The sequence below is a fragment of the Bombina bombina genome, chromosome 3 (genome assembly GCF_027579735.1).
Source record: "Bombina bombina isolate aBomBom1 chromosome 3, aBomBom1.pri, whole genome shotgun sequence".
Classification (NCBI taxonomy): Eukaryota; Metazoa; Chordata; class Amphibia; order Anura; family Bombinatoridae; genus Bombina; species Bombina bombina.
In genome coordinates, this window is record NC_069501.1 from 209,934,436 (window position 1) to 209,960,418 (window position 25,983).

Here is a 25,983-nt window from a genome sequence, read left to right on the forward strand (position 1 = left end):
TGTATTTTTCTTCCCCAGTGTTATATTTGTTATAATATAATTCTTTCCCAACATATGGCCATATATCATTGTTTGCCTTTATTTTTCATTTATTTTTCCAATGTGACTTGAAGGATGTTTGTACTTTTATTACTGATAATTTATCCACTTTATTTCAGGCCTGGGAAAAGTCTGTCCTTTGTGCACCCAGGTGGACAGAAAACAAAACGTTTAGCATTTTGTAGCAGGATACCTGCAGGGCTGAATAGAATCTCTGTATAACCATACATACAATTTTACGCACTAAATTGTATCTGTATTTATGCAGTATACTGTTAGATAGCCACATGGTAACACTTAATATATGTGATGAATGTTTTGTTACACCTAACAAAGCCAACTGTAAGACCTTGTCAATATTTTTTGGGGACATCCCTAAATAATTCTGTTTAATATTTTCATTATTTAGTGCTCATGGCCATCTTTTTGTGTTAAAAAATTGAATATACAAGGCTACAAAGCATGTATATATAAGAATGTAAAATACATAATAAATATGATGTGACCAAGGATGGTTCGTGAATATATATATATATATATATATATATATATATTTATTTATTTATTTACTAAACAAAATGCATATAAAAAGTACTAAAGGGGGGGGGGGAGCGGAGCCTGGCCACGCAGGGTGATGGCCGCTTAAACCTTGGCTCTGATGCCTCGCACCCGGTCAGCATTATCATAAGGGGACTATTGCCTCAATTTTTATCGTGAAACTACGAGAGCTCACTCTACATAACGGCCCTGCTGCTTCTGAGGGCAAGAAAAATTAACCCGTCACCACTTGGAGGGAGATCACACCGGCTCCGCGGTTTGAGGCCTAGACCGGAGCTCTGTTTGCTGCGCCACGGACAGAAGGGGATCTACCCGCTCACATAAACACTTACCAGACAGTCCCCAGCCCGCCTTACTTAAGCAGAGGATCACGCAGACACGCTCCCAGGATCACAGGGAGGTAAGCCGCCATTGTAATAAAAACACTTACCCAGCTTCTACTACTCCCGGTGCTGGTGCGGCCTAACTTAAGAAGCAGCTAAGGGACTCCAGACCCTCAGAGGAGGCATAGCGACGCAGGTCGGGAGTACACTTACACAACGGCTGTACCTGGTGAATAAATAACGCTGTCGCCTATCTCCGGTAATAGCGGGCAACAGATAAAGAGTAGTGACTTACTTAACAGACACCCTGAGCATACCCACGTGGCGGTGCCTCCCGCTGTGAAACTGCTTTGATTACAGCCTTTTGTTATCAACGGGTCGCATTTATTCAGATAGTGTGAGCCCTATCATTATATAAATTAGAACCACCTGGGTCACTGGACTGTTATCCCGACCTAAGTCTCACATTGACTCCTAGGTGTCACAGCAAACAGGGACACGCTGAATTTCGTGTTGTGCTAAACAGACATATTCTGCATTTTATGGGCAGGCTGTCACACTTGTAGAGCATATCACAAGCCCCAACACACCAACGACACCCTCTGGAGGTTTAGATTGTCCTGTGGAAGCGGGTAACTCCGGCCTTTAGTCAGGCTTTTGGGGCTCACATCTCACCATTGACATGGCAAGCAGAAAAGGGAATAAACCCGAAAAGGGGCAAAAATCAACATGCCTCACTAATTACCTCAAGGCCTCTCTACCCCCTGCGGAAATGTCAGACAGCAGACCTGCTTCTCCTACTCATAGCACATCAGACCTGGGTACATCTGATTACACCCCACAGCAAGACTATTTAACCCGAAGTGACTTAAACACTATTTCATCTAAAGAAGATATAAACAAGGTCCTCTCAGAAATGAGATCTTTATTTGGAGACCTAAAAAAAGACATTACACAAGTCGCCCAGCAGGTGCAAGTACTCGAAAACAGACATGAATCCCTCCAGAGTACTGTTAACACTAACTCACAGCAACTCCAGGAACATGAGGAACACATTCAATTTTTGCTCTCCAGAATGGAGGACCTAGACAACAGAGGGAGGCGAAACAACATAAGAGTCAGGGGGGTCCCAGAGTCGGTTTCTAACATAGCTATAGAGGGATATCTCCAGGACTTGTTCGGCACACTAAAGGGAACCCCAACATCTGAGAATATACCCATCGAAAGGGCTCACAGGCCCCTGAGACCTAGGCCATCTCCTAAGGCCCCGTCGAGAGATATCATTGTTAAGTTCCTCAGCTATAAAGACAAGGAGCTGATCACACAGAAAGCTAGAACCCTCAAAAACATAACACACGCAGGGATCCCATTTCAGATCTTCTCGGATTTGAGTTTGATTACTCTTCAGAAACGAAGGGACCTGAAATTTATTACATCAGAATTGCAATCACATGGAATACCGTATAAGTGGGGCTTTCCAGTGTGTCTGGTGGCCTCTAGGAATGGAGTGCAAGCTGTCTACAGGTCACCATCTGATCTCCCAGAATTCTGCAAAACTCTTGAGATTGACATTCAACATCCTGATCAATCTGAAACCTCTACACATAATCACCTAAAACAGGGTGCTGGAGACCACTCGAGGGCACCTGACCCTTGAGGAGTGACTACCGTCCTTCCACCCAGATCCAGTGACACGTCACGGAGACCACGATAAGTATTACTGTGCTCTTGTTACAAATCTGTACCTATGTTCACCTCAGTTGCGGACAATAACTTTCTCTGATTGGGCTATGTTGTAGCCTATTCAACTCAAACTTATAAAGAGCTGTAAGGTTATGTTTTCATGTTATTACTAGTTACTATGTTTTGTGTAAAGATAATATATACCTAATGCTGATAGTTAAAAGTCCTAAGTTTTTAGACTACACAGTTAGTGGTCGCAATGACAGAATAGACTGTATAAACTGTGAAACCCTACATAGTATGATAACTGTCTTATAAGGTAGATCAGAACAGCAGGCACTTTGGAGGGACCACCCAGACTAACGCACTAACATAAACATCAGGACAACAATAATATGCCTTACTACCACTAACCCCGCCACCTCCACACCCCCTAGGAAACCTCTCCTTAGACAATCCACAATAGATTGACAAGAAAGCCCAATAAAGGAGCACACTTGGCTCACCTTGTCTGGACATCTACTAGCCCGTACTTCACCACTCAATGTGACTTACTTTTCCCTAGACTGTACTGCATTGATAAGAGACTACCGCCCTTTTGTTCCCATAAAGCAACACCCTAGTATCCAATAGGTAGAAGTTATTAATGATTGTACTTTTAGGTGGGAGGCTGGCTCTATGACTGACAGAGGTCAAGGGATTAGACTGTATTTGGTGGCCCTATCTACCTCTTTTTCCTCTAGGGCTGAAATCTATATATGCTCTTGTGGTTTTCTATATGTTTACATAAACAATGTAATTTGTTCCTATGCTCTGTGTTAATCTCTATTTTTCCTATCCTTCACCGTCTGACCGGGTGCGTTGATACTGACCCCACGCTTACTTTGCTGTACGTCCCCGTCTTCCTTTGTAGTGACCGGGAGAATAGTATAAATGTTTTCTGTTTCCTCTACTACTTTTCCTTCTTGCTGACATCTTGTTAACCCTCACTTGATTTCTATCTCCCTTTACTCTCTATACCTCTTTCTCTCTCCCTTTTCCTCTCACTCTTCCCTCTTTCTTTCCCCTCCCTCTTCCCCTCCTCCTCTCCCCCCCCCCCCCCCCTTTTTTTTTTTTCTCTCCCTCCTCCTCCACGATCCCCCTTGTTCCCATCTTTCCCCAGCCCCTTCTTCCCTCATAAACTCACCAAAACCTTGGCTACCTACCTACTGATCAAGATGACACCCCAGACCACACATAATCTGGCCATTATGACGCTCAACGTAAAAGGTATTAATATACCTGAAAAGAGATCCAACCTTATACGAGACGCAACCAGGCTGCATTGTGATATTCTTTATGTACAGGAGACCCACTTTAAAAAAGGGAAGGAGCCGCGCTGGCTTAGCTCCAAATTTCCAATGGCATTTTTCGCATCTGGCCCAACAAAAAATAATGGGGTGGGGATTCTCATTAAGCATTCAGCAGCTTTCAACGCATGTAGAAAAGGACCCAGAGGGTCGGTACTTGATAGTGGTGGGCGCCTTACACAACAGGCCGGTAACACTAGTAAACGCTTACTTTCCAAATCAAAATCAAAGTAAATTCATGACAAAACTCACAAACAAAATTCTGGAACTGCAAAAGGGAGCACTGCTCCTTGCAGGAGATTGTAACCTGCCCTTAGACCCACAATTAGACACATCTAAAGGGACAGCCTCTATTTCCAGCCGAATCATCAAACAATGTAATGCCAGGCTAGAAGCATTAGCGATACATGACACATGGAGAACTCAATACCCCATGAGACGAGACTATACATTTTTTTCGCACCCTCACGACTCATACACGAGACTGGACTACATTTTCACTGACCAGTCGACGCTGGCCTACGTGGCAAGCACACAAATCCTTCCTATGACCTGGTCTGACCATGCCCCAGTTCTCTGTAAACTAAATTGGCCTATGACCCCGGACTGCCCCCACATATGGAAATTCGACGAACACTTACTTAACGACCCACTAATTAAAGGGAAGATGGAAACCACGCTTACTGACTACTTCCTCCTGAATGATACCATAGAACTTCCTAGACATGTCATTTGGGAAGCGCACAAATGCGTTTTAAGGGGCGAACTGATTAAACAAAAAGCGATTTTGGCAAAACAGACTAGAATCAAATTCTCTTTGCTTCTTGCTACCATTCGCGACTTAGAGAAGAAACACAAACAGATGGCCTCTGACACTCACACCCTTACAGAACTCACTCAGGCCAGGCAGGAGATCAAAGACCTACATACCATTGAATATCAAAAAATGGTGCTGCGAAATCAGCAAAAATATTATGAATTAGGTGACAAACCAGGGAGATTATTAGCGATAGCCATAAAGAGGAAAGCTTTGAAAACACATATACATTCCCTAAAAGACAGGTCTAACACTGCTCATACAAGCAGCCCGGCCATCGCTGAAACACTGCGAACATATTACCACGATTTATATAACATTCGGAATACCCCCCATCCCCCTCTGTCGGAGGGTGAAGGCTTGGTCTCCCCAGACCTGACCTCATATTTGAACTCTACTTCTTTACCATCCCTATCACAGGCAGAAAGGGAAGCACTGGATGTCTCAATAACAGTGGAGGAAGTATCGAATGTTATAGATGACCTGCCAGCAGGTAAAAGCCTGGGCCCAGATGGCTTTAGTGCCAAGTATTATAAACTTTACAAATCAATAATCTCTCCCTACCTGGCCCGTATGTTTAATTCTATAGACGCTTCCCAGGGATTCCCACCCTCCATGCTCCTGGCCCACATTACGACCATCCCTAAACCAGGCAAAATACCTAATAAACCTGAAAACTTTAGACCCATCTCACTTCTCAATGTGGATATAAAAATATTTGCAAAAATCCTCTCCAATAGATTAAACAAATATCTACACCAGCTCATCTCTCCCGACCAAGTAGGCTTTGTGCCTGGCCGCAAAGCCAGGGATAACACGATAAAAGCTACCCTCCTTGGTAATTTCGCCCAAATTCAAAAGATCCCGGCGATCTTAGTATCCCCGGATGCTGAGAAAGCCTTCGACAGGATCAGCTGGAACTTCTGGAAGGCGGTCCTGTAGAAGATGGGGTTCAGTTCGGCTTTCACTCACAAAATTTTCTCCCTTTATGCAACCCCCTCAGCACAGGTTAGTGTTAACAATATTCTTTCTGATCCATTTAATATTTCAAACGGCACCAGACAGGGTTGCCCCCTTTTGCCACTGCTGTTTGCGTTGGTTATGGAGGTGCTTGCCCAAAGAATCAGAGATAACGTGAACATCTCAGGTCTCCAAATAGGAGATAAAGTACATAAGTTGTCCATGTATGCGGACGATGTCTTACTATCTTTGTCCAGACCTTTGATATCACTCCCAGAGGCGCTGAAAGAATTTGAAGAGTATGGCAGGTTCTCAAATTTTCTTCTAAATAAATCTAAATCTGAACTTCTAAGTATCAACCTGTCACAGCAGGATCTTACCCAGCTTTCTTCCCTATGCCCCCTACGCATCCAAACTCGCTCCCTCAAATATCTGGGAATACTCCTTACCCCAACTGTAGAAGCACTTTATGACGCAAATTATATAAACTTGCTATCATCAATTACGGGAGACCTCTCCTCATGGAGAAACAAGCCTGTCTCCTGGCTGGGGAGAGTTAGCATTGTAAAAATTAACATCCTGCCTAGAATATTATATATACTTCAGACCCTTCCGATACCCCTACCTACTCACTATCTGTGCAAGCTACAGAATGTGCTGGAGGAGTTCATTTGGAGAGGGGTGAGACAGCGCATTGCGCGGAACACCCTATACCTGCCTAAGGACAGGGGAGGTTTGGGGGTCCCTAACCTTGCCGCATATAAAAAAGCAATCACACTCCGACATCAAGTGGAATGGTGCCATGGCTCTAAAGATAAAACTTGGGTCCAAATTTGCAAAACAATTGTGGGAATACATAATATGGGCACTCTGGGCTGGGTCTCAGCTAAAGCCAGACCAAAACTAATGAACAATTACCCATTCCCATTACATGCTGGGACCGTATTATAATAGAACACCCCCACATAACCTCAAGCCCCTCGCCACTTACACCATATTTAGATAACCTGGATTTACCCTTTACCTGCACGCAACGAACACAAATTGACAGAGCATTAATCTCACAAGTGACCTTGCATCGACTGCTTTCGGAACGGAAACTTAGGGAGAGAGCTGAATTAGAACGTACAGGGCTGGAACTGTCTTGGTATTTTCATACACAACTCCAGCACTTTTTGTCGTCAGATAAAAAGAGCAACCACATAACTAGACAACTTACAGCACTGGAGGCTTTATGCCTACTGCCGCATGCACCTAGACATATGATCTCGATTGCTTATCGTTTACTCCTCTCACACAAGGACACACCGCTCCCAGGGTACACACGACAGTGGAACAGAGAGCTCGACCCCCCCCTTACAGCCAAGGAGTGGGGTAAAACATTCAACATCCACTCGAAAGCTTCTGTCTCGGCTAGACAGCTAGAATCCAATTACAAATACCTGTCTAGGTGGTATCTTACGCCTGACAGGCTACAAAATATATATAAACAAACAGATGGGAAATGCTGGCGAGGATTCGGGGAACAGGGCTCACTCATACACATTTGGTGGGGATGTAGACACATTGAATCATACTGGCAGTCGGTCTTGGACAAAATAGAGACAATAACTGGATCCCCCTTGATCAGAAAAGGGGAGTGGACCGAGCGCTACAATGGGGGGCCTTAAGCTTACTGACAATATAGCCTCCTAGTAGGCTAACAGGATTATAATTACAAGAAAGGGAGAAAGTAAGCGCTAAATAGCTTAAAAGGCTAGGTAAAATATAAACAATTTATTACATATAAATGAAACACATAAACAATTAAAATCAAATTTAGACGCATGGATCCATGTCTAACTTATCTAAAAGCTGAAGTTTACAATGTTGTCAAGACTTATCTAAAAGCTGAAGTATACAGTGTTGGCAAGAAAAGCCAATCCAAAGATAAGTTGCCTAGTGTAGGTAAGGCAAAGGACGAAATAAATAAACAACCTTCGTGATAATCTGGGATACAATATACTTTAGACAAAACTAAAATCCCAATGGTAGATAAGTGCGCATATAAAACTTAAGAAAACATCAAAAAATGTTCAAATGTTAACTGATAGAGTTCATGTGAATCCGTTGGTGTATCCTCCAAAGTGACGTGCAAAAAAATGTGACATTAAGTTATCAGTAGTAAAAAATAGAAAAGATAAAGAATAGTGTAATCCAAACTCCAGTTAAAGATCCGTGAAAAATGGAAATTGACTGAAAACACACTGCAAAAAATATATCATGGATATTGACACAATGTGAAAAAATTCCGTTAAGCAATCAAAAAGTCAGTGTTAATGGTGAAAAACTTGAAAACACAAAAACAAAAACGCTGATAGAAAATTGAGTAGTCAGGACAGAGGCAAAAACATATGAGTATAAGCAAAATCTAGGAGTCTGTCAAAAATCCACAATAAAATAATAACATCGAAAAAAACCTAAAAGGAAACAAAAGAGAAACAAATAGTGCAACACTGTATATAATAAACAATATTGGTAATTAAAACCAAGCTCACCAGTATGCCAACGCGTTTCGGCCTAGACTAGGCCTTTCTCAAGACTATCTACTACTACTACTACTGATAGTCTTGAGAAAGGCCTAGTCTTGGCCGAAACGCGTTGGCATACTGGTGAGCTTGGTTTTAATTACCAATATTGTTTATTATATACAGTGTTGCACTATTTGTTTCTCTTTTGTTTCCTTTTAGGTTTTTCCTTTTAGGTTTTTTTCGATGTTATTATTTTATTGTGGATTTTATTGTGGATTTTTGACATCAGACTCCTAGATTTTGCTTATACTCATATGTTTTTGCCTCTGTCCTGACTACTCAATTTTCTATCTGCGTTTTTGTTTTTGTGTTTTCAAGTTTTTCACCATTAACACTGACTTTTTGATTGCCTAACGGAATTTTTTCACATTGTGTCTATATCCACTATATATTTTTTGCAGTGTGTTTTCAGTCAATTTCCATTTTTCACGGATCTTTAACTGGAGTTTGGATTACACCATTCTTTATCTTTTCTATTTTTTTTTTACTACTGATAACTTAACGTCACATTTTTTGCACGTCACTTTGGAGGATACACCAACGGATTCACATGAACTCTATCAGCTAACATTTGAACATTTTTTGGTTGATGTTTTCCTAAGTTTTATATGCGCACTTATCTACCATTGGGATTTTAGTTTTGTCTAAAGTATATTGTACCCCAGATTATCACGAAGGTTGTTTATTTATTTCGTCCTTTGCCTTACCTACACTAGGCAACTTATCTTTGGATTGGCTTGTCTTGCCAACACTGTATACTTCAGCTTTTAGATAAGTCTTGACAACATTGTAAACTTCAGCTTTTAGATAAGTTAGACATGGATCCATGCGTCTAAATTTGATTTTAATTGTTTATGTGTTTCATTTATATGTAATAAATTGTTTATATTTTACCTAGCCTTTTAAGCTATTTAGCGCTTACTTTCTCCCTTTCTTGTAATTATCCCCCTTGATCACCCAATCTCTTACTATACCATGGTCTCCCTAAGTTCAGGGACAAGCCAACAAAACACCTCTTCCTTATAATGTTTAATAGCGCCAAATCCCTCATACCCAGGAAATGGAAGAGTGTAGACGTCCCCACAATACGGGAATGGACTGCTCAAGTAGAAAGACACCTTCAGCTTGAAAGGTACAGATACCTTAGAGATGACAGGGCGGACATACATGAATTGATGCTTGATTGTTGGAAACAGGCGTTCTCCAATACCGGCGTTAACATTTAAGACACCTAGCCGGCTGAATCTACCCTGACTCAGGGTGACTAAGACAAGCACCCCCCAGCTATTGTGAGGTCTGGGGAACTTCCCCCTCCTCCCTCCAACTGTGATTCCCCCCCTCTCCCCCCCTTTTTTTTTTTCTTTCTTTTTCCCCCCACTTCTCTCCTCTTCTCTCCTTTTCTTCCTTCTTAGGATTCCTCGCTTCCACGGTAGGAATTCTAGTTTTTTCATGACTAAGTTATTTCGCTGTTAAATTAAGTTATATAATATGATGCAACTGTGATGTTTGCACTTTAATTCTTCTCTGTAATGCATTGGATTACAAACGAACAGGAAGCTGGAATGACTCACGAACTATACCTCACTTCCATATCTTGCAAGATTTGCAAAGTCCTTACAGTACTGGACTGAGTAAAGTGATAGATGATGGGTCTAAACTTTCTGTACTTAACTATACTTTGTTGTATGTAATGTTCTTTTCTTTAACTTTCAATAAAGCTTTTAAAACCAAAAAAAAAAAAAGTACTAAAGGGTTTGCGCAGTGGCAGTATCGTAGCCTGTGAGGTTCAACCGAGGCGCGATTATTGTTAATTGAAAACTTTTCCCAATGTTTCTATGTTGTCTCCCTTAAAAACACATGAATAAAACAGTTGATGCGCAAATAAAATCAATAAAAACAAAGCATAAGTATCTGCAAAGGAAAATAACATACCAATAACAGGATGCCAACAATTTTATTCATTTAAAAAATGGTCACTTAGGAAAATGGATTGAAAACATACCAAAAGGGCAATTGTTTACGCATTAAAAAAAAAATTGCTCCAAACTAAGAGACTATAAAAAGCAAACACAAATTTTAGAAAATACATTTTTTGGAAAGAGGCTATGATCCACAGAGAAGAGGCAAACTTAAAGGATAGAGATAGTCTTTTAACATATCAAAATAAATCAAGACAAGAAACTACACCAAGCTTAGACAATGATGGAATAACTGTTCCCTTCATAACAGACTTCAACAGTGACACTAGCACGATTAACAAAATTCTAAATAAACATTGGCATTTAGTCCAAACAGATCCCGTTATAGGGAATAAAATACTGTAACAGCCAAGAATTATATACAGGAAAGCACCAAATTTTAAAAACAAGTTGGCTCCAAGTGAACTAAAACCTGATAAAGATAAAATGCAAGATAGAAGAGGGAGACAAACTCTTTGTTTTTTTTCTTATGTTTCGGATGTAGGGCCTGTAAATATAGCACCAAAATCAAATCTATAAAATCGCTAACTAATAATTACACGCTAAAAATAAGATACTATCTGATGCCAGGATAAAGGCATCATTTATGCCATAGAATGTTCATGTAACAAATTATATATTGGCAAAACTACCAGAACCATGAGAGAGAGAATCAGGGAGCAACTATTGTATCGATAGAGGCAACTTAGATACATATTTATATAAACATTTTCAAGAAACACATACGAACAATTTAAAGGATTTTAAATACTGGGGTTTAATCAAGATCAGACCCAATTGGAGAGTTGGTAATATGGAAAGAAAACTATCGCAAATAGAAGCGGAAACTATTTATAATATGGACACCTTATGTCCACATGGACTAAATTCCGAAATTTTAATTTCTGCCTTCCTTTAACCTTAAATCCCTTGTGAATACATTCTACTGAATAGTTAATACTTTATTATTAAAAAGATCATACATACAAATGTATACATCCTTAAATTATATGTGTTAATATCACATTTAGATTTACAGGCCATATGTTGAAATCTTGCCCTAGCCTCTATTTTAACCATTCTCTAGCCTTCTTTAAAAGTCAACTATATCCACCCACACTGTTTCAACACATAGTATGATAAATATGAGAGGACTTATATAGTACCCTTTTAAAGCCCCCTATAACTATAATTATGTGCCCTTTAATAGACTCCATCTTCCTAGTTAATGGTTCCCCTTCTGAAATACATAAATATTAGGATTTACGTTATGTGATAGGACCTATATAGCTTCCTTTTAAGGACCCACAAATTTAACTTTATGAATATTACATTTCTTTATAATATCAGCTACCCTCCATGAATTGTGAATAATAGTAGATGTGAACACTAAAGAAATGACTTGAAAAATAAGTGTTCAAAATATTCATACACTTATATATCCACTTGAAAGGATACACACTGAACATTACCACCTTAAATGTTTAAAGACATAGGATAAGACAGCAATGTGAACCTTTTAAATGAAAGTTCACTCTTTTTAAAGGCAGACCATATGACCAGTATTTAGAAGTCTTGATAAAGCCCAGCTGCACAGGGTGAAACGCGTTGACTAAGATCACTTGGGGTCATTTCTGCCACAACAAAGAAACAACTTTTTACCCTACACCCACCCTGAGGAGTTCTGATACAGAATGGAGGGAGGTGCATTACAGACTCTGAAACCACAAAGGAGTAATCCAAGATTTGCAAAGGAACAAACTTGCAAGTATTATACCGTTACAAGTTATAAGGAGATTTACACTTTGTATCCGCTTTTACTTACATTTTTGTTTTGCATAAATCTGACCCTTAACATAGAGTCATGTGTGCCTAGATCATGTGGATACGTTTAAGTTACGGCAGTAACGAAGTCTGTTTACCATCTGCTTACGAAGCAAGAATGTTCACACCACCGCTCATAGCGCATACATCTATTTTGTTGCACACCAGCCTTAAGATCAGGATCTGCACCAACTCCGCAAGACACGGATTAAACATCCGTAGAGGGATTGAATAAACACACGTAACAAATTTCAGGTTTCAACCAGAGCTAATGAATGCAAGCACTTTCTAAATGGAGCTGCTCGAATACAGTTAACATAGCAGTGATATCCGTTCTACAGGCGATTCACGCTTTTGTTATTTTCCTTTGTAGATACGTATGCTATGTTTTTATTGATTTTATATGCGCATCAACAAAGTTTTATTCATGTGTTTTTAAGGGAGACGTCCCTTTAGTACTTTATATATGCATTTTGTTTAGTAAATAAATATATATATTCACAAACCATCCTTGGTCACATCATATTTATATATTTTACATTCATTTATATCCGTGCTTTGTAGCTCTGTATCTTCAATTTTTTTATTGTATGTTTTAAATTTAAGTTGATTCAGAGGGGTCACTTTTGATACAGCAGGATTTTGAGATATTTTGTTGGAGCGCTCTTTATTTTCTCTCTTGTACATCTTCTTTGTGTTGTCATTAACAAATTGGAAAACTGCAAAAGAAATTATCAAGATTCTGCATGTTCTACAATACTAGAAAAGGAATTTAACACCATTATTTAAAGTGACTGGGTGGGATTGGATCATGGGGGAATGCCTATGATGCAGGACGCCAGATCGGTTAGGATGCCATATTAAAAGCGCCGTTAGGACTGCATGGAACATTCTAACCGATCTGGCGTCCTGCATCGTAGGCATTAACCCATAATCTGATCCCACCCTTGAAATCACATGATCACATTGACAACCGTGTGATTTCATTTTTAAAGCAAGTGTTTACATCAGAACTTTGTTCCAATGTTAAAATTTTGGCACTGGCATAAAGGTATTAAACAGATGATTTTCTAATGGGATTGTTTTATGCCTCTGAGGTGTTGCTGTCCAACAGTAAAGCAGTGCAGTGAGACTTACTTGTGTCAGCCAGTGTGTAATCAGGCCTTGTGCCCTTCCTGTTAGCTTCAAAATAAAAATTAAAACACACACACACATATATATATATATATATATATATATACACATATATATATACTCGTATACGTGTCTATATATATATATATATATATAAAGTCTTTTTTATTATTTTTCTAACATGTTTAATAGTTCCCTTTGCTATGCATGATTGAAATGTTCATAGTTTACTGTTTTTAATATTTTCTTATTTATTTTCTATTTAGTACTGCAGCCTGCACCACATCAAGTAATAACATCTTTATCAGAAGGTGCCCGGCTCCCTGTGACACGCCCGACTCGCCCACCTCCCCCTCTAATACCATCATCCAAAACTGCAAGTGCTTCTGAGAAGCCATCATTCATTATGGGAGGTTCGATATCTCAGGTATATCACCACATTCATCCTAGACTGCATCTTGAGTTTTGGGTTTTGTCCTTTTTAATTGCATACAAGCCAGGCATTTTTCATTGATCCTCCAACCATGTCTATTCAAAGTATAATTGCTAATATTCTAGAACTATTCTCAACACGGAGTATTGCCTATTCACTCCTTCAGTGTCCATTTAAAGCTCTATAGACACATAGCTGGCAAGATATTTTCAAGACAAACACATTGTAGCATTTTAAACAAAAAAGCTTCTAGCTATATTTAAATGTGCCATTTAAATTGTTTTTTTCACTGTCATTATTGATGGTGAATGTTCATAATAACTACACACGCAAAGAACCGAAACATTGATTTTATGAAAATTATTTTGTTTTCTTGGAAATAAATTGTACATTACCATTAAAAGGACATAAAACAAATATTTCTCTTGTAAGATGTATCGAGTCCACAGATTCATCCATACTTGTGGGGATATTCTCCTTCCCTACAGGAGGTGGCAAAGAGAGCACCCACAGCAGAGCTGTCCATACAGCTCCCCCCTTAGCTCCACCCCCAGTCATTCTCTTTGCCTACTCTAAGTACTAGGAAGGGCAGAGTGAGTGTGGTGGCAAAAATGTTAGTTTTTTTTATTTCTCAAGCAAAAGTTTGTTATTTTAAATTGTACCGGTGTGTACTATTTACTCTCTGGCAGAAAAGGGATGAAGATTTCTGCAAGGAGGATGATGATCTTAGCACTTTGTAACTAAGATCCACTGCTGTTCTCACAAGGGGTGAAGAGTACAGGAAAACTTCAGTTGGGGGAACGGTTTGCAGGGTAAACTGCATTGAGGTATGTTCAGTCTATTTTTTTCTAGACAGACTGTGTTAATTCTTGAAAAGGCTGGCTATATCCCCATGAGGGAAGGGTAAGCTGTATTCAGACACTTGGTAGGAATCCCAGCTTGCATGAAGGGCTCATTAGTTACTGGTGACACTGATAGGAAAAAAACGTTTTTGTTTATTTAGAATAGATGCAAATATAACGTTTTTTTGGAGGGACTTTAAGGGGTCATTGTGGCTTGTTTTAGGGTTTTTTAACCCACATGGCTAGTTTAAGAAACACTCTGTTGTGTTTCTGATAGGCCTCAAAACATCGAGTGAGGTGGGAGGGGCCTATTTTCACGCCTCAGTTGCGCAGTTTCTTTTCCTCAGAGACATCTAACTGCTTCTCCAGAGGTTCCTGCTGTGTTTGAGGGGTGTAAAAGAAGTTTTTTTCCCCACAAATCGTTCCTAAAGGGCAGGTAGGCGCCACAGCACAGCTGTGGCAAGGTGCTGAACGTTTTTTTTTTACCGGTTTTGACGTTTTTTCAATCCGTTTTTTCCATTAAGGGGTTAATTGTTTATTTGCATAGCTGTGCAAAGTTGCTAAGGCTTTATGATACTACTGTAAAAATTTCGTTGAGTTTACTGTTTTTTTACACTGTTTTGCAGATTTTGTAAAGAGAGTTTAGGAGGATGAGGCGCAAATAAATGCTACAACCTTAAAAGAGTTTTAAAATTTGTTGCTATATGATTGAGAACTAAAATAAAAGATACCTTTTAATATAAAATAAAGTTATCTTTATTGGTACAATAATGAATAAACAAATGTGTGTTCAATCAATTCTTTTCAATCGATATACGGATATTTATATATACAATCCTATACTTATATCTATAGATCTGTCTATAAAAAGTCTATAAAAAAATCTGTAAAAAATCTATTAAAAATACATAAAGATCATAGAGGAGAATAGTAAAATTTCATGTAAATGTAAAAGATTGGAAGAATTTTTCTGGATATATCCTGTCTAGGTAGGAGAAGACCCTCACTAAGCGAAGTATATATGTGTTGGGAAAATATACCACAAGTAATCTTAAAGTGTGTAGTCGAAATGGATTTGCTAGTATATATGCAATACACCTAGTACATAAAAACCTAGTGTAGTGTAGATAAACATTCAACTCCCAATTGTTACACGTCAGTGGAAGCAATTTCTCCTTATCAATTCCTATTATTTTAAAACACTATAATAAAAACGTCTATCATCGCCTTTAGTATAATAAATATGTGCTTGTTAGATACCTCGTAATATTGATAAAACGTAGATATATTTGGTTTAAAGAACTGTTAATCAGAATTAGTACACGTAAATTGCGGTTCAAAGTCACTGGAAGTATGGTTAATAAATTATTTTGCTGCAAAATACAGTCGGCCGACTGAAAGGTAAAAAACTATTTTTCTTCAAATGGTCATCATTATAATAGTTTTATGAGTCTATTCTTTTTGCTATTGTAATTAATAGCTGTATGCTGGGGATGTTTTACACGTTGCCCGGGTTGTTGTACACGTTGCCAGGGCTCTACGGTCTAGGAGCAAACAATAAATAGTAAGGAGCAGGGGTTTACTTACTTACTCCTAGCCGATTCTGGAGCCTGGATGTGGATACAGATGTTCCTTTTTTGGATCGTCCGCTCAGTTGGTGTTGCCGGAGATAGTTTCTTTTTCTCAATGTCCTCAGTATTTTGTAGTGTTATTCTTTGCTCACAGCTTTAAGTGCAACAGCACAGTTGTAACAGTATCCAAGTCCTCTCGTCCGCTAACCGATAGCGGCTACTTTGTAGCATATATGTGAGGGCTTTTTTATCAGATTGGGGTTCCTTTTGTGAAACAAGTTCAAGCAATTTTAAACAACGGTTATGGAAATGGTGATATAGTTGTCCTTGGGGACACAATAGGTACTGTTTACCCTTTAGAATAACATGTTTAGAATAACAAGTTTACAGTGATGCCGATTTAAATCTGTACTGGAATTGTTTATTTAGTGTATTGGTATAATGCATACACCTTAAGTGTTGGCTCAGATGATCTTTTTGTATCTTTTATACTTATTTTGCATTTTTGCATTTTTCATTTCCTCTCGTTTGTTGAAAGACATTAAAAATGTACTATTTTATAAAAATATATATAAAACATTTTTTTTTGTAAAGATCTTATTTAATTAGAATCAGGGAGCACCAATAAAAGTTGGAATACTATTTGCAAATAATTTTAATTAATAGAAGTTCTAAAGTTTCTTACTCTTTTTATAGAAAGATATGGCTCATAGGTATAAGTTTAGGTCTAATAAATTTGTATTTTTATGACAAATTTAGCTTGTCTTAGTTTATGAGGCTAATATTGAAGCCTTCTTTCTATTCTTTTAGGAAGCTATTCAGATTGAAGTCTATGTTCAGACCTTTTGGTTGTAATGTCTGCAATTGGAAGATCCATTTAGCTTCTGCTTGCATTAGTGTATTAGATTGGTTCCCTCCCCTACAATTCCAGTACAGATTTAAATCAGCATCACTGTAAACTTGTTATTCTAAAAATGTTATTCTAAAGGGTACAATAATAGCGGAGACAACATTTTCTAAAAAATACTTTCCAATCACCACTGAAGACAATGTAACTAATCAAATACTTATGAAACTATTATCCAATTGTGTGGCGCTTTGAATTACAAACGAGACTATTATTCAATTACATGAATGTTTGAAAAAACTGAAATAGGGTATAAAAAGCCCGCCAAGAAGTACAGCAGTAGTATAGCTTGAAAAAGGCCAAGTTCCACGGCCGAAACGCGTAGCAAACTACTGTCAAAAAGAACACTACCTATTGTGTCCCCAAGGACAACTATATCACCATTTCCATAACAGTTGTTTAAATTTGCTTGAACTTGTTTCACAAAAGGAACCGCAATCTGATAAACAAGCCCTCACATATATGCTACAAAGTAGCCGCTATCGGTTAGCGGACGAGAGGACTTGGATACTGTTACAACTGTGCTGTTGCACTTAAAGCTGTGAGCAAAGAATAACCCTACAAAATACTGAGGACATCAAGAAAAAGAAACCATCTCCGGCAACACCAACTGAGCGGACGATCCAAAAAAGGAACCATCTGTATCCACATCCAGGCTCCAGAATCGGCTAGGAGTAAGTAAGTAAACCCCCGCTCCTTACTATTTATTGTTTGCTCCTAGACCGTAGAGCCCTGGCAACGTGTACAACAACCCGGGCAACGTGTAAAACATCCCCAGCATACAGCTATTAATTACAATAGCAAAAAGAATAGACTCATAAAACTATTATAATGATGACCATTTGAAGAAAAATAGTTTTTTACCTTTCAGTCGGCCGACTGTATTTTGCAGCAAAATAATTTATTAACCATACTTCCAGTGACTTTGAACCGCAATTTACGTGTACTAATTCTGATTAACAGTTCTTTAAACCAAATATATCTACGTTTTATCAATATTACGAGGTATCTAACAAGCACATATTTATTATACTAAAGGCGATGATAGACGTTTTTATTATAGTGTTTTAAAATAATAGGAATTGATAAGGAGAAATTGCTTCCACTGACGTGTAACAATTGGGAGTTGAATGTTTATCTACACTACACTAGGTTTTTATGTACTAGGTGTATTGCATATATACTAGCAAATCCATTTCGACTACACACTTTAAGATTACTTGTGGAATATTTTCCCAACACATATATACTTCGCTTAGTGAGGGTCTTCTCCTACCTAGACAGGATATATCCAGAAAAATTCTTCCAATCTTTTACAATTACATGAAATTTTACTATTCTCCTCTATGATCTTTATGTATTTTTAATAGATTTTTTACAGATTTTTTTTATAGACTTTTTATAGACAGATCTATAGATATAAGTACAGGATTGTATATATCCGTATATCGATTGAAAAGAATTGATTGAACACACATTTGTTTATTCATTATTGTACCAATAAAGATAACTTTATTTCTCCAACATAGGTGTGTCCGGTCCACGGCGTCATCCTTACTTGTGGGATATTCTCTTCCCCAACAGGAAATGGCAAAGAGCCCAGCAAAGCTGGTCACATGATCCCTCCTAGGCTCCGCCTACCCCAGTCATTCTCTTTGCCGTTGTACAGGCAACATCTCCACGGAGATGGCTTAGAGTTTTTTAGTGTTTAACTGTAGTTTTTATTATTCAATCAAGAGTTTGTTATTTTGAAATAGTGCTGGTATGTACTATTTACTCAGAAACAGAAAAGAGATGAAGATTTCTGTTTGTATGAGGAAAATGATTTTAGCAACCGTCACTAAAATCCATGGCTGTTCCACACAGGACTGTTGAGAGCAATTAACTTCAGTTGGGGGAACAGTGAGCAGTCTCTTTCTGCTTGAGGTATGACACATTCTAACAAGACGATGTAATGCTGGAAGCTGTCATTTTCCCTCTGGGATCCGGTAAGCCATGTTTATTACGATTGTAAATAAGGGCTTCAAAAAGGGCTTATTAAGACTGTAGACTTTTTTTGGGCTAAATCGATTGATTATTAACACATATTTAGCCTTGAGGAATCATTTTATCTGGGTATTTTGATATAATAATATCGGCAGGCACTGTTTTAGACACCTTATTCTTTAGGGGCTTTCCCAAAGCATAGGCAGAGCCTCATTTTCGCGCCGGTGTTGCGCACTTGTTTTTGAGAGGCATGGCATGCAGTCGCATGTGAGAGGAGCTCTGATACTTAGAAAAGACTTTCTGAAGGCGTCATTTGGTATCGTATTCCCCTTGGGGCTTGGTTGGGTCTCAGCAAAGCAGATACCAGGGACTGTAAAGGGGTTAAAGTTCAAAACGGCTCCGGTTCCGTTATTTTAAGGGTTAAAGCTTCCAAATTTGGTGTGCAATACTTTTAAGGCTTTAAGACACTGTGGTGAAAATTTGGTGAATTTTGAACAATTCCTTCATGTTTTTTCGCATTTGCAGTAATAAAGTGTGTTCAGTTTAAAATTTAAAGTGACAGTAACGGTTTTATTTTAAAACGTTTTTTGTACTTGTTATCAAGTTTATGCCTGTTTAACATGTCTGAACTACCAGATAGACTGTGTTCTGAATGTGGGGAAGCCAGAATTCCTATTCATTTAAATAAATGTGATTTATGTGACAATGACAATGATGCCCAAGATGATTCCTCAAGTGAGGGGAGTAAGCATGGTACTGCATCATTCCCTCCTTCGTCTACACGAGTCTTGCCCACTCAGGAGGCCCCTAGTACATCTAGCGCGCCAATACTCCTTACTATGCAACAATTAACGGCTGTAATGGATAATTCTGTCAAAAACATTTTAGCCAAAATGAACACTTATCAGCGTAAGCGCGACTGCTCTGTTTTAGATACTGAAGAGCATGACGACGCTGATATTAATATTTCTGAAGGGCCCCTAACTCAGTCTGATGGGGCCAGGGAGGTTTTGTCTGAGGGAGAAATGACTGATTCAGGGAACATTTCTCAACAAGCTGAACCTGATGTGATTGCATTTAAATTTAAGTTGGAACATCTCCGCATTCTGCTTAAGGAGGTATTATCCACTCTGGATGATTGTGACAAGTTGGTCATCCCAGAGAAACTATGTAAAATGGACAAGTTCCTAGAGGTGCCGGGGCTCCCAGAAGCTTTTCCTATACCCAAGCGGGTGGCGGACATTGTTAATAAAGAATGGGAAAGGCCCGGTATTCCTTTCGTCCCTCCCCCCATATTTAAAAAATTGTTTCCTATGGTCGACCCCAGAAAGGACTTATGGCAGACAGTCCCCAAGGTCGAGGGAGCGGTTTCCACTTTAAACAAACGCACCACTATACCCATAGAGGATAGTTGTGCTTTCAAAGATCCTATGGATAAAAAATTAGAAGGTTTGCTTAAAAAGATGTTTGTTCAGCAGGGTTACCTTCTACAACCAATTTCATGCATTGTCCCTGTCGCTACAGCCGCATGTTTCTGGTTCGATGAGCTGATAAAGGCGGTCGACAGTGATTCTCCTCCTTATGAGGAGATTATGGACAGAATCAATGCTCTCAAATTGGCTAATTCTTTCACCCTAGACGCCACTTTGCAATTGGCTAGGTTAGCGGCTAAGAATTCTGGGTTTGCTATTGTGGCGCGCAGAGCGCTTTGGTTGAAATCTTGGTCGGCTGATGCGTCTTCCAAGAACAAGCTACTTAACATTCCTTTCAAGGGGAAAACGCTGTTTGGCCCTGACTTGAAAGAGATTATCTCGGATATCACTGGGGGTAAGGGCCACGCCCTTCCTCAGGATCGGCCTTTCAAGGCAAAAAATAAACCTAATTTTCGTCCCTTTCGTAGAAACGGACCAGCCCAAAGTGCTACGTCCTCTAAGCAAGAGGGTAATACTTCTCAAGCCAAGCCAGCTTGGAGACCAATGCAAGGCTGGAACAAGGGAAAGCAGGCCAAGAAACCTGCCACTGCTACCAAGACAGCATGAAATGTTGGCCCCCGATCCGGGACCGGATCTGGTGGGGGGCAGACTCTCTCTCTTCGCTCAGACTTGGGCAAGAGATGTTCTGGATCCTTGGGCGCTAGAAATAGTCTCCCAAGGTTATCTTCTGGAATTCAAGGGACTTCCCCCAAGGGGGAGGTTCCACAGGTCTCAGTTGTCTTCAGACCACATAAAAAGACAGGCATTCTTACATTGTGTAGAAGACCTGTTAAAAATGGGAGTGATTCATCCCGTTCCATTAAAAGAACAAGGGATGGGGTTCTATTCCAATCTGTTTATAGTTCCCAAAAAAGAGGGAACGTTCAGACCAATCTTAGATCTCAAGATCTTAAACAAGTTTCTCAAGGTTCCATCGTTCAAGATGGAAACCATTCGAACTATTCTTCCTTCCATCCAGGAAGGTCAATTCATGACCACGGTGGATTTAAAGGATGCGTATCTACATATTCCTATCCACAAGGAACATCATCGGTTCCTGAGGTTCGCATTCCTGGACAAACATTACCAGTTCGTGGCGCTTCCTTTCGGATTAGCCACTGCTCCAAGGATTTTCACAAAGGTACTAGGGTCCCTTCTAGCTGTGCTAAGACCAAGGGGCATTGCTGTAGTACCTTACTTGGACGACATTCTGATCAAGCGTCGTCCCTTCCTCAAGCAAAGGCTCACACGGACATTGTCCTGGCCTTTCTCAGATCTCACGGATGGAAAGTGAACGTGGAAAAGAGTTCTCTATCTCCGTCAACAAGGGTTCCCTTCTTGGGAACAATAATAGACTCCTTAGAAATGAGGATTTTTCTGACAGAGGCCAGAAAAACAAAACTTCTAGACTCTTGTCGGATACTTCATTCCGTTCCTCTTCCTTCCATAGCTCAGTGCATGGAAGTGATCGGGTTGATGGTAGCGGCAATGGACATAGTTCCTTTTGCACGCATTCATCTAAGACCATTACAACTGTGCATGCTCAGTCAGTGGAATGGGGACTATACAGACTTGTCTCCGAAGATACAAGTAAATCAGAGGACCAGAGACTCACTCCGTTGGTGGCTGTCCCTGGACAACCTGTCACGAGGGATGACATTCCGCAGACCAGAGTGGGTCATTGTCACGACCGACGCCAGTCTGATGGGCTGGGGCGCGGTCTGGGGATCCCTGAAAGCTCAGGGTCTTTGGTCTCGGGAAGAATCTCTTCTACCGATAAATATTCTGGAACTGAGAGCGATATTCAATGCTCTCAAGGCTTGGCCTCAGCTAGCGAGGGTCAAGTTCATACGGTTTCAATCAGACAACATGACAACTGTTGCGTACATCAACCATCAGGGGGGAACAAGGAGTTCCCTGGCGATGGAAGAAGTGACCAAAATCATTCTATGGGCGGAGTCTCACTCCTGCCACCTGTCTGCTATCCACATCCCAGGAGTGGAAAATTGGGAAGCGGATTTTCTGAGTCGTCAGACATTGCATCCGGGGGAGTGGGAACTCCATCCGGAAATCTTTGCCCAAGTCACTCAGCTGTGGGGCATTCCAGACATGGATCTGATGGCCTCTCGTCAGAACTTCAAAGTTCCTTGCTACGGGTCCAGATCCAGGGATCCCAAGGCGGCTCTAGTGGATGCACTAGTAGCACCTTGGACCTTCAAACTAGCTTATGTGTTCCCGCCGTTTCCTCTCATCCCCAGGCTGGTAGCCAGGATCAATCAGGAGAGGGCGTCGGTGATCTTGATAGCTCCTGCGTGGCCACGCAGGACTTGGTACGCAGATCTGGTGAATATGTCATCGGCTCCTCCTTGGAAGCTACCTTTGAGACGAGACCTTCTTGTTCAGGGTCCGTTCGAACATCCGAATCTGGTTTCACTCCAGCTGACTGCTTGGAGATTGAACGCTTGATCTTATCGAAGCGAGGATTCTCAGATTCTGTTATCGATACTCTTGTTCAGGCCAGAAAGCCTGTAACTAGAAAGATTTACCACAAAATTTGGAAAAAATATATCTGTTGGTGTGAATCTAAAGGATTCCCTTGGGACAAGGTTAAGATTCCTAGGATTCTATCCTTCCTTCAAGAAGGATTGGAAAAAGGATTATCTGCAAGTTCCCTGAAGGGACAGATTTCTGCCTTGTCTGTGTTACTTCACAAAAAGCTGGCCGCTGTGCCAGATGTTCAAGCCTTTGTTCAGGCTCTGGTTAGAATTAAGCCTGTTTACAAACCTTTGACTCCTCCTTGGAGTCTCAATTTAGTTCTTTCAGTTCTTCAGGGGGTTCCGTTTGAACCCTTGCATTCCGTTGATATTAAGTTATTATCTTGGAAAGTTTTGTTTTTAGTTGCAATTTCTTCTGCTAGAAGAGTTTCAGAATTATCTGCTCTGCAGTGTTCTCCTCCTTATCTGGTGTTCCATGCAGATAAGGTGGTTTTACGTACTAAACCTGGTTTTCTTCCAAAAGTTGTTTCTAACAAAAACATTAACCAGGAGATTATCGTACCTTCTCTGTGTCCGAAACCAGTTTCAAAGAAGGAACGTTTGTTGCACAATTTGGATGTTGTTCGCGCTCTAAAATTCTATTTAGATGCTACAAAGGATTTTTAGACAAACATCTTCCTTGTTTGTTGTTTATTCCGGTAAAAGGAGAGGTCAAAAAGCAACTTCTACCTCTCTCTCTTTTTGGATTAAAAGCATCATCAGATTGGCTTACGAGACTGCCGGACGGCAGCCTCCCGAAAGAATCACAGCTCATTCCACTAGGGCTGTGGCTTCCACATGGGCCTTCAAGAACGAGGCTTCTGTTGATCAGATATGTAGGGCAGCGACTTGGTCTTCACTGCACACTTTTACCAAATTTTACAAGTTTGATACTTTTGCTTCTTCTGAGGCTATTTTTGGGAGAAAGGTTTTGCAAGCCGTGGTGCCTTCCATTTAGGTGACCTGATTTGCTCCCTCCCTTCATCCGTGTCCTAAAGCTTTGGTATTGGTTCCCACAAGTAAGGATGACGCCGTGGACCGGACACACCTATGTTGGAGAAAACAGAATTTATGTTTACCTGATAAATTACTTTCTCCAACGGTGTGTCCGGTCCACGGCCCGCCCTGGTTTTTTTAATCAGGTCTGATAATTTATTTTCTTTAACTACAGTCACCACGGTACCATATGGTTTCTCCTATGCAAATATTCCTCCTTAACGTCGGTCGAATGACTGGGGTAGGCGGAGCCTAGGAGGGATCATGTGACCAGCTTTGCTGGGCTCTTTGCCATTTCCTGTTGGGGAAGAGAATATCCCACAAGTAAGGATGACGCCGTGGACCGGACACACCGTTGGAGAAAGTAATTTATCAGGTAAACATAAATTCTGTTTTTATATTAAAAGGTATCTTTTATTTTAGTTCTCTAATCATATAGCAACAAATTTTAAAACTCTTTTAAGGTTGTAGCATTTATTTGCGCCTCATACTCCTAAACTCTCTTCTTTACAAACGTACTCAATATCAATTGGGGTTGATATTTCAGGAGTTAAGGCAAACCAAAACTAGGCAGCGCAGGAAAGTTTTTGAAAACTTTGTCTTCTTTGCAGATTTTGTGCAGATTTTTTTCTCTTAAAGGCACAGTACCGTTTTATTTCTAAGTGTTATTTGCTTTGATTAAAGTGTTTTCCAAGCTTGCTTGTTACATTACTAGCCTGTTTAACATGTCTAACACCAAGAAAAATCCTTGTTCAATGTGTTTAGAAGCCATTGTGGAACCCCCTCTTAGAATGTGTCCCAATTGTACTGATATGTCTATAAACTATAAAGAACATATTTTAGCACTTAAAAATAGAGCAATAGATGATTCTCAGTCAGAAGTAAATGAGGGTTCGCCATCTAGCTCTCCCCAAGTGTCACAACCAGTAACGCCCGCACAAGTGACGCCAAGTACCTCTAGTGCGTCGAATTCATTTACTTTACAAGACATGGCCACAGTTATGAATACAACCCACACAGAGGTTTTATCCAAACTGCCTGGTTTACAAGGAAAGCGGGACAGCTCTGGGTTAAGAACACATGCTGAGTCTTCTGACGCTTTAGTAGCCGTATCCGATATACCCTCACAATGTTCTGAAGCAGGGGTAAGGGATTTGTTATCTGAGGGAGAAATTTCTGATTCAGGAAAGACGCTCCCTCAGACAGATTATGATATGACGGCCTTTAAATTTAAGCTTGAACACCTCCACTTATTGCTCAGGAAGGTATTAGCGACTCTAGATGATTGTGACCCTATAGTGGTCCCATAGAAATTGTGTAAAATGGATAGATAATTAGAGGTTCCTGTTTACACTGATGTTTTTCCAGTCCCTAAGAGGATTGTGAATATTATTGCTAAGGAGTGGGCTAGACCAGGTATTCCGTTCACTCCCCCTCCTGTTTTTAAGAAAATGTTTGGCTAATTCTTTTATTACAGATGCCGCATTCCAACTGGCTAAATTAGCGGCAAAGAATTCAGGTTTTGCCATTTTAGCACGCAGGGCGTTATGGCTTAAGTCCTGGTCTGCTGATGTGTCATCTAAATCTAAACTTTTGAACATCCCTTTCAAAGGAAAGACCCTATTCGGGCCTGAACTGAAAGAGATTATTTCAGACATCACTGGAGGGAAAGGCCATGCCCTCCCTCAGGATAGAACAATTCGGAACTTCAAGGGTGGTCCCGCTTCAGCTTCCCCTTCTGCAAAGCAAGAGGGGAATTTTGCCCAATCCAAGTCAGTCTGGAGACCTAACCAGGCTTGGAACAAGGGTAAACAGGCCAAGAAGCCTGCAGCTGCCTCCAATACAGCATGAAGGGGTAGCCCCCGATCCAGGACCAGATCTAGTAGGGGGCAGACTCTCCCCCTTTCGCTCAGGCTTGGGCAAGAGACGTTAACAATTCCTGGGCTTTAGAAATTGTGTCCCAGGGATATGTTCTGAACTTCAAAGACTCCCCTCTAAGGGGGAGATTTCACATTTCTCGATTGTCT

The 25,983-nt window shown here is 40.1% G+C and overlaps 1 protein-coding gene and 1 non-coding gene across 8 annotated transcripts in view; both read left to right on the plus strand.

The window, feature by feature from the left end:
• NCOR1 (nuclear receptor corepressor 1) overlaps positions 1 to 25,983 on the plus strand; it is a 1,077,134-nt gene that overhangs the window by 685,473 nt on the left and 365,678 nt on the right. For all 7 annotated transcript variants that reach the window (XM_053706113.1, XM_053706112.1, XM_053706115.1 and 4 more), the window contains one exon: positions 13,482 to 13,642. In XM_053706113.1, the coding sequence (XP_053562088.1) occupies positions 13,482 to 13,642 (161 nt within the window). The remainder of the gene's footprint in view (positions 1 to 13,481; positions 13,643 to 25,983) is intronic.
• LOC128655099 (U4 spliceosomal RNA) lies at positions 10,050 to 10,191 on the plus strand. The gene has a single exon (XR_008401657.1). It is a non-coding gene; the product is annotated as a U4 spliceosomal RNA (small nuclear RNA).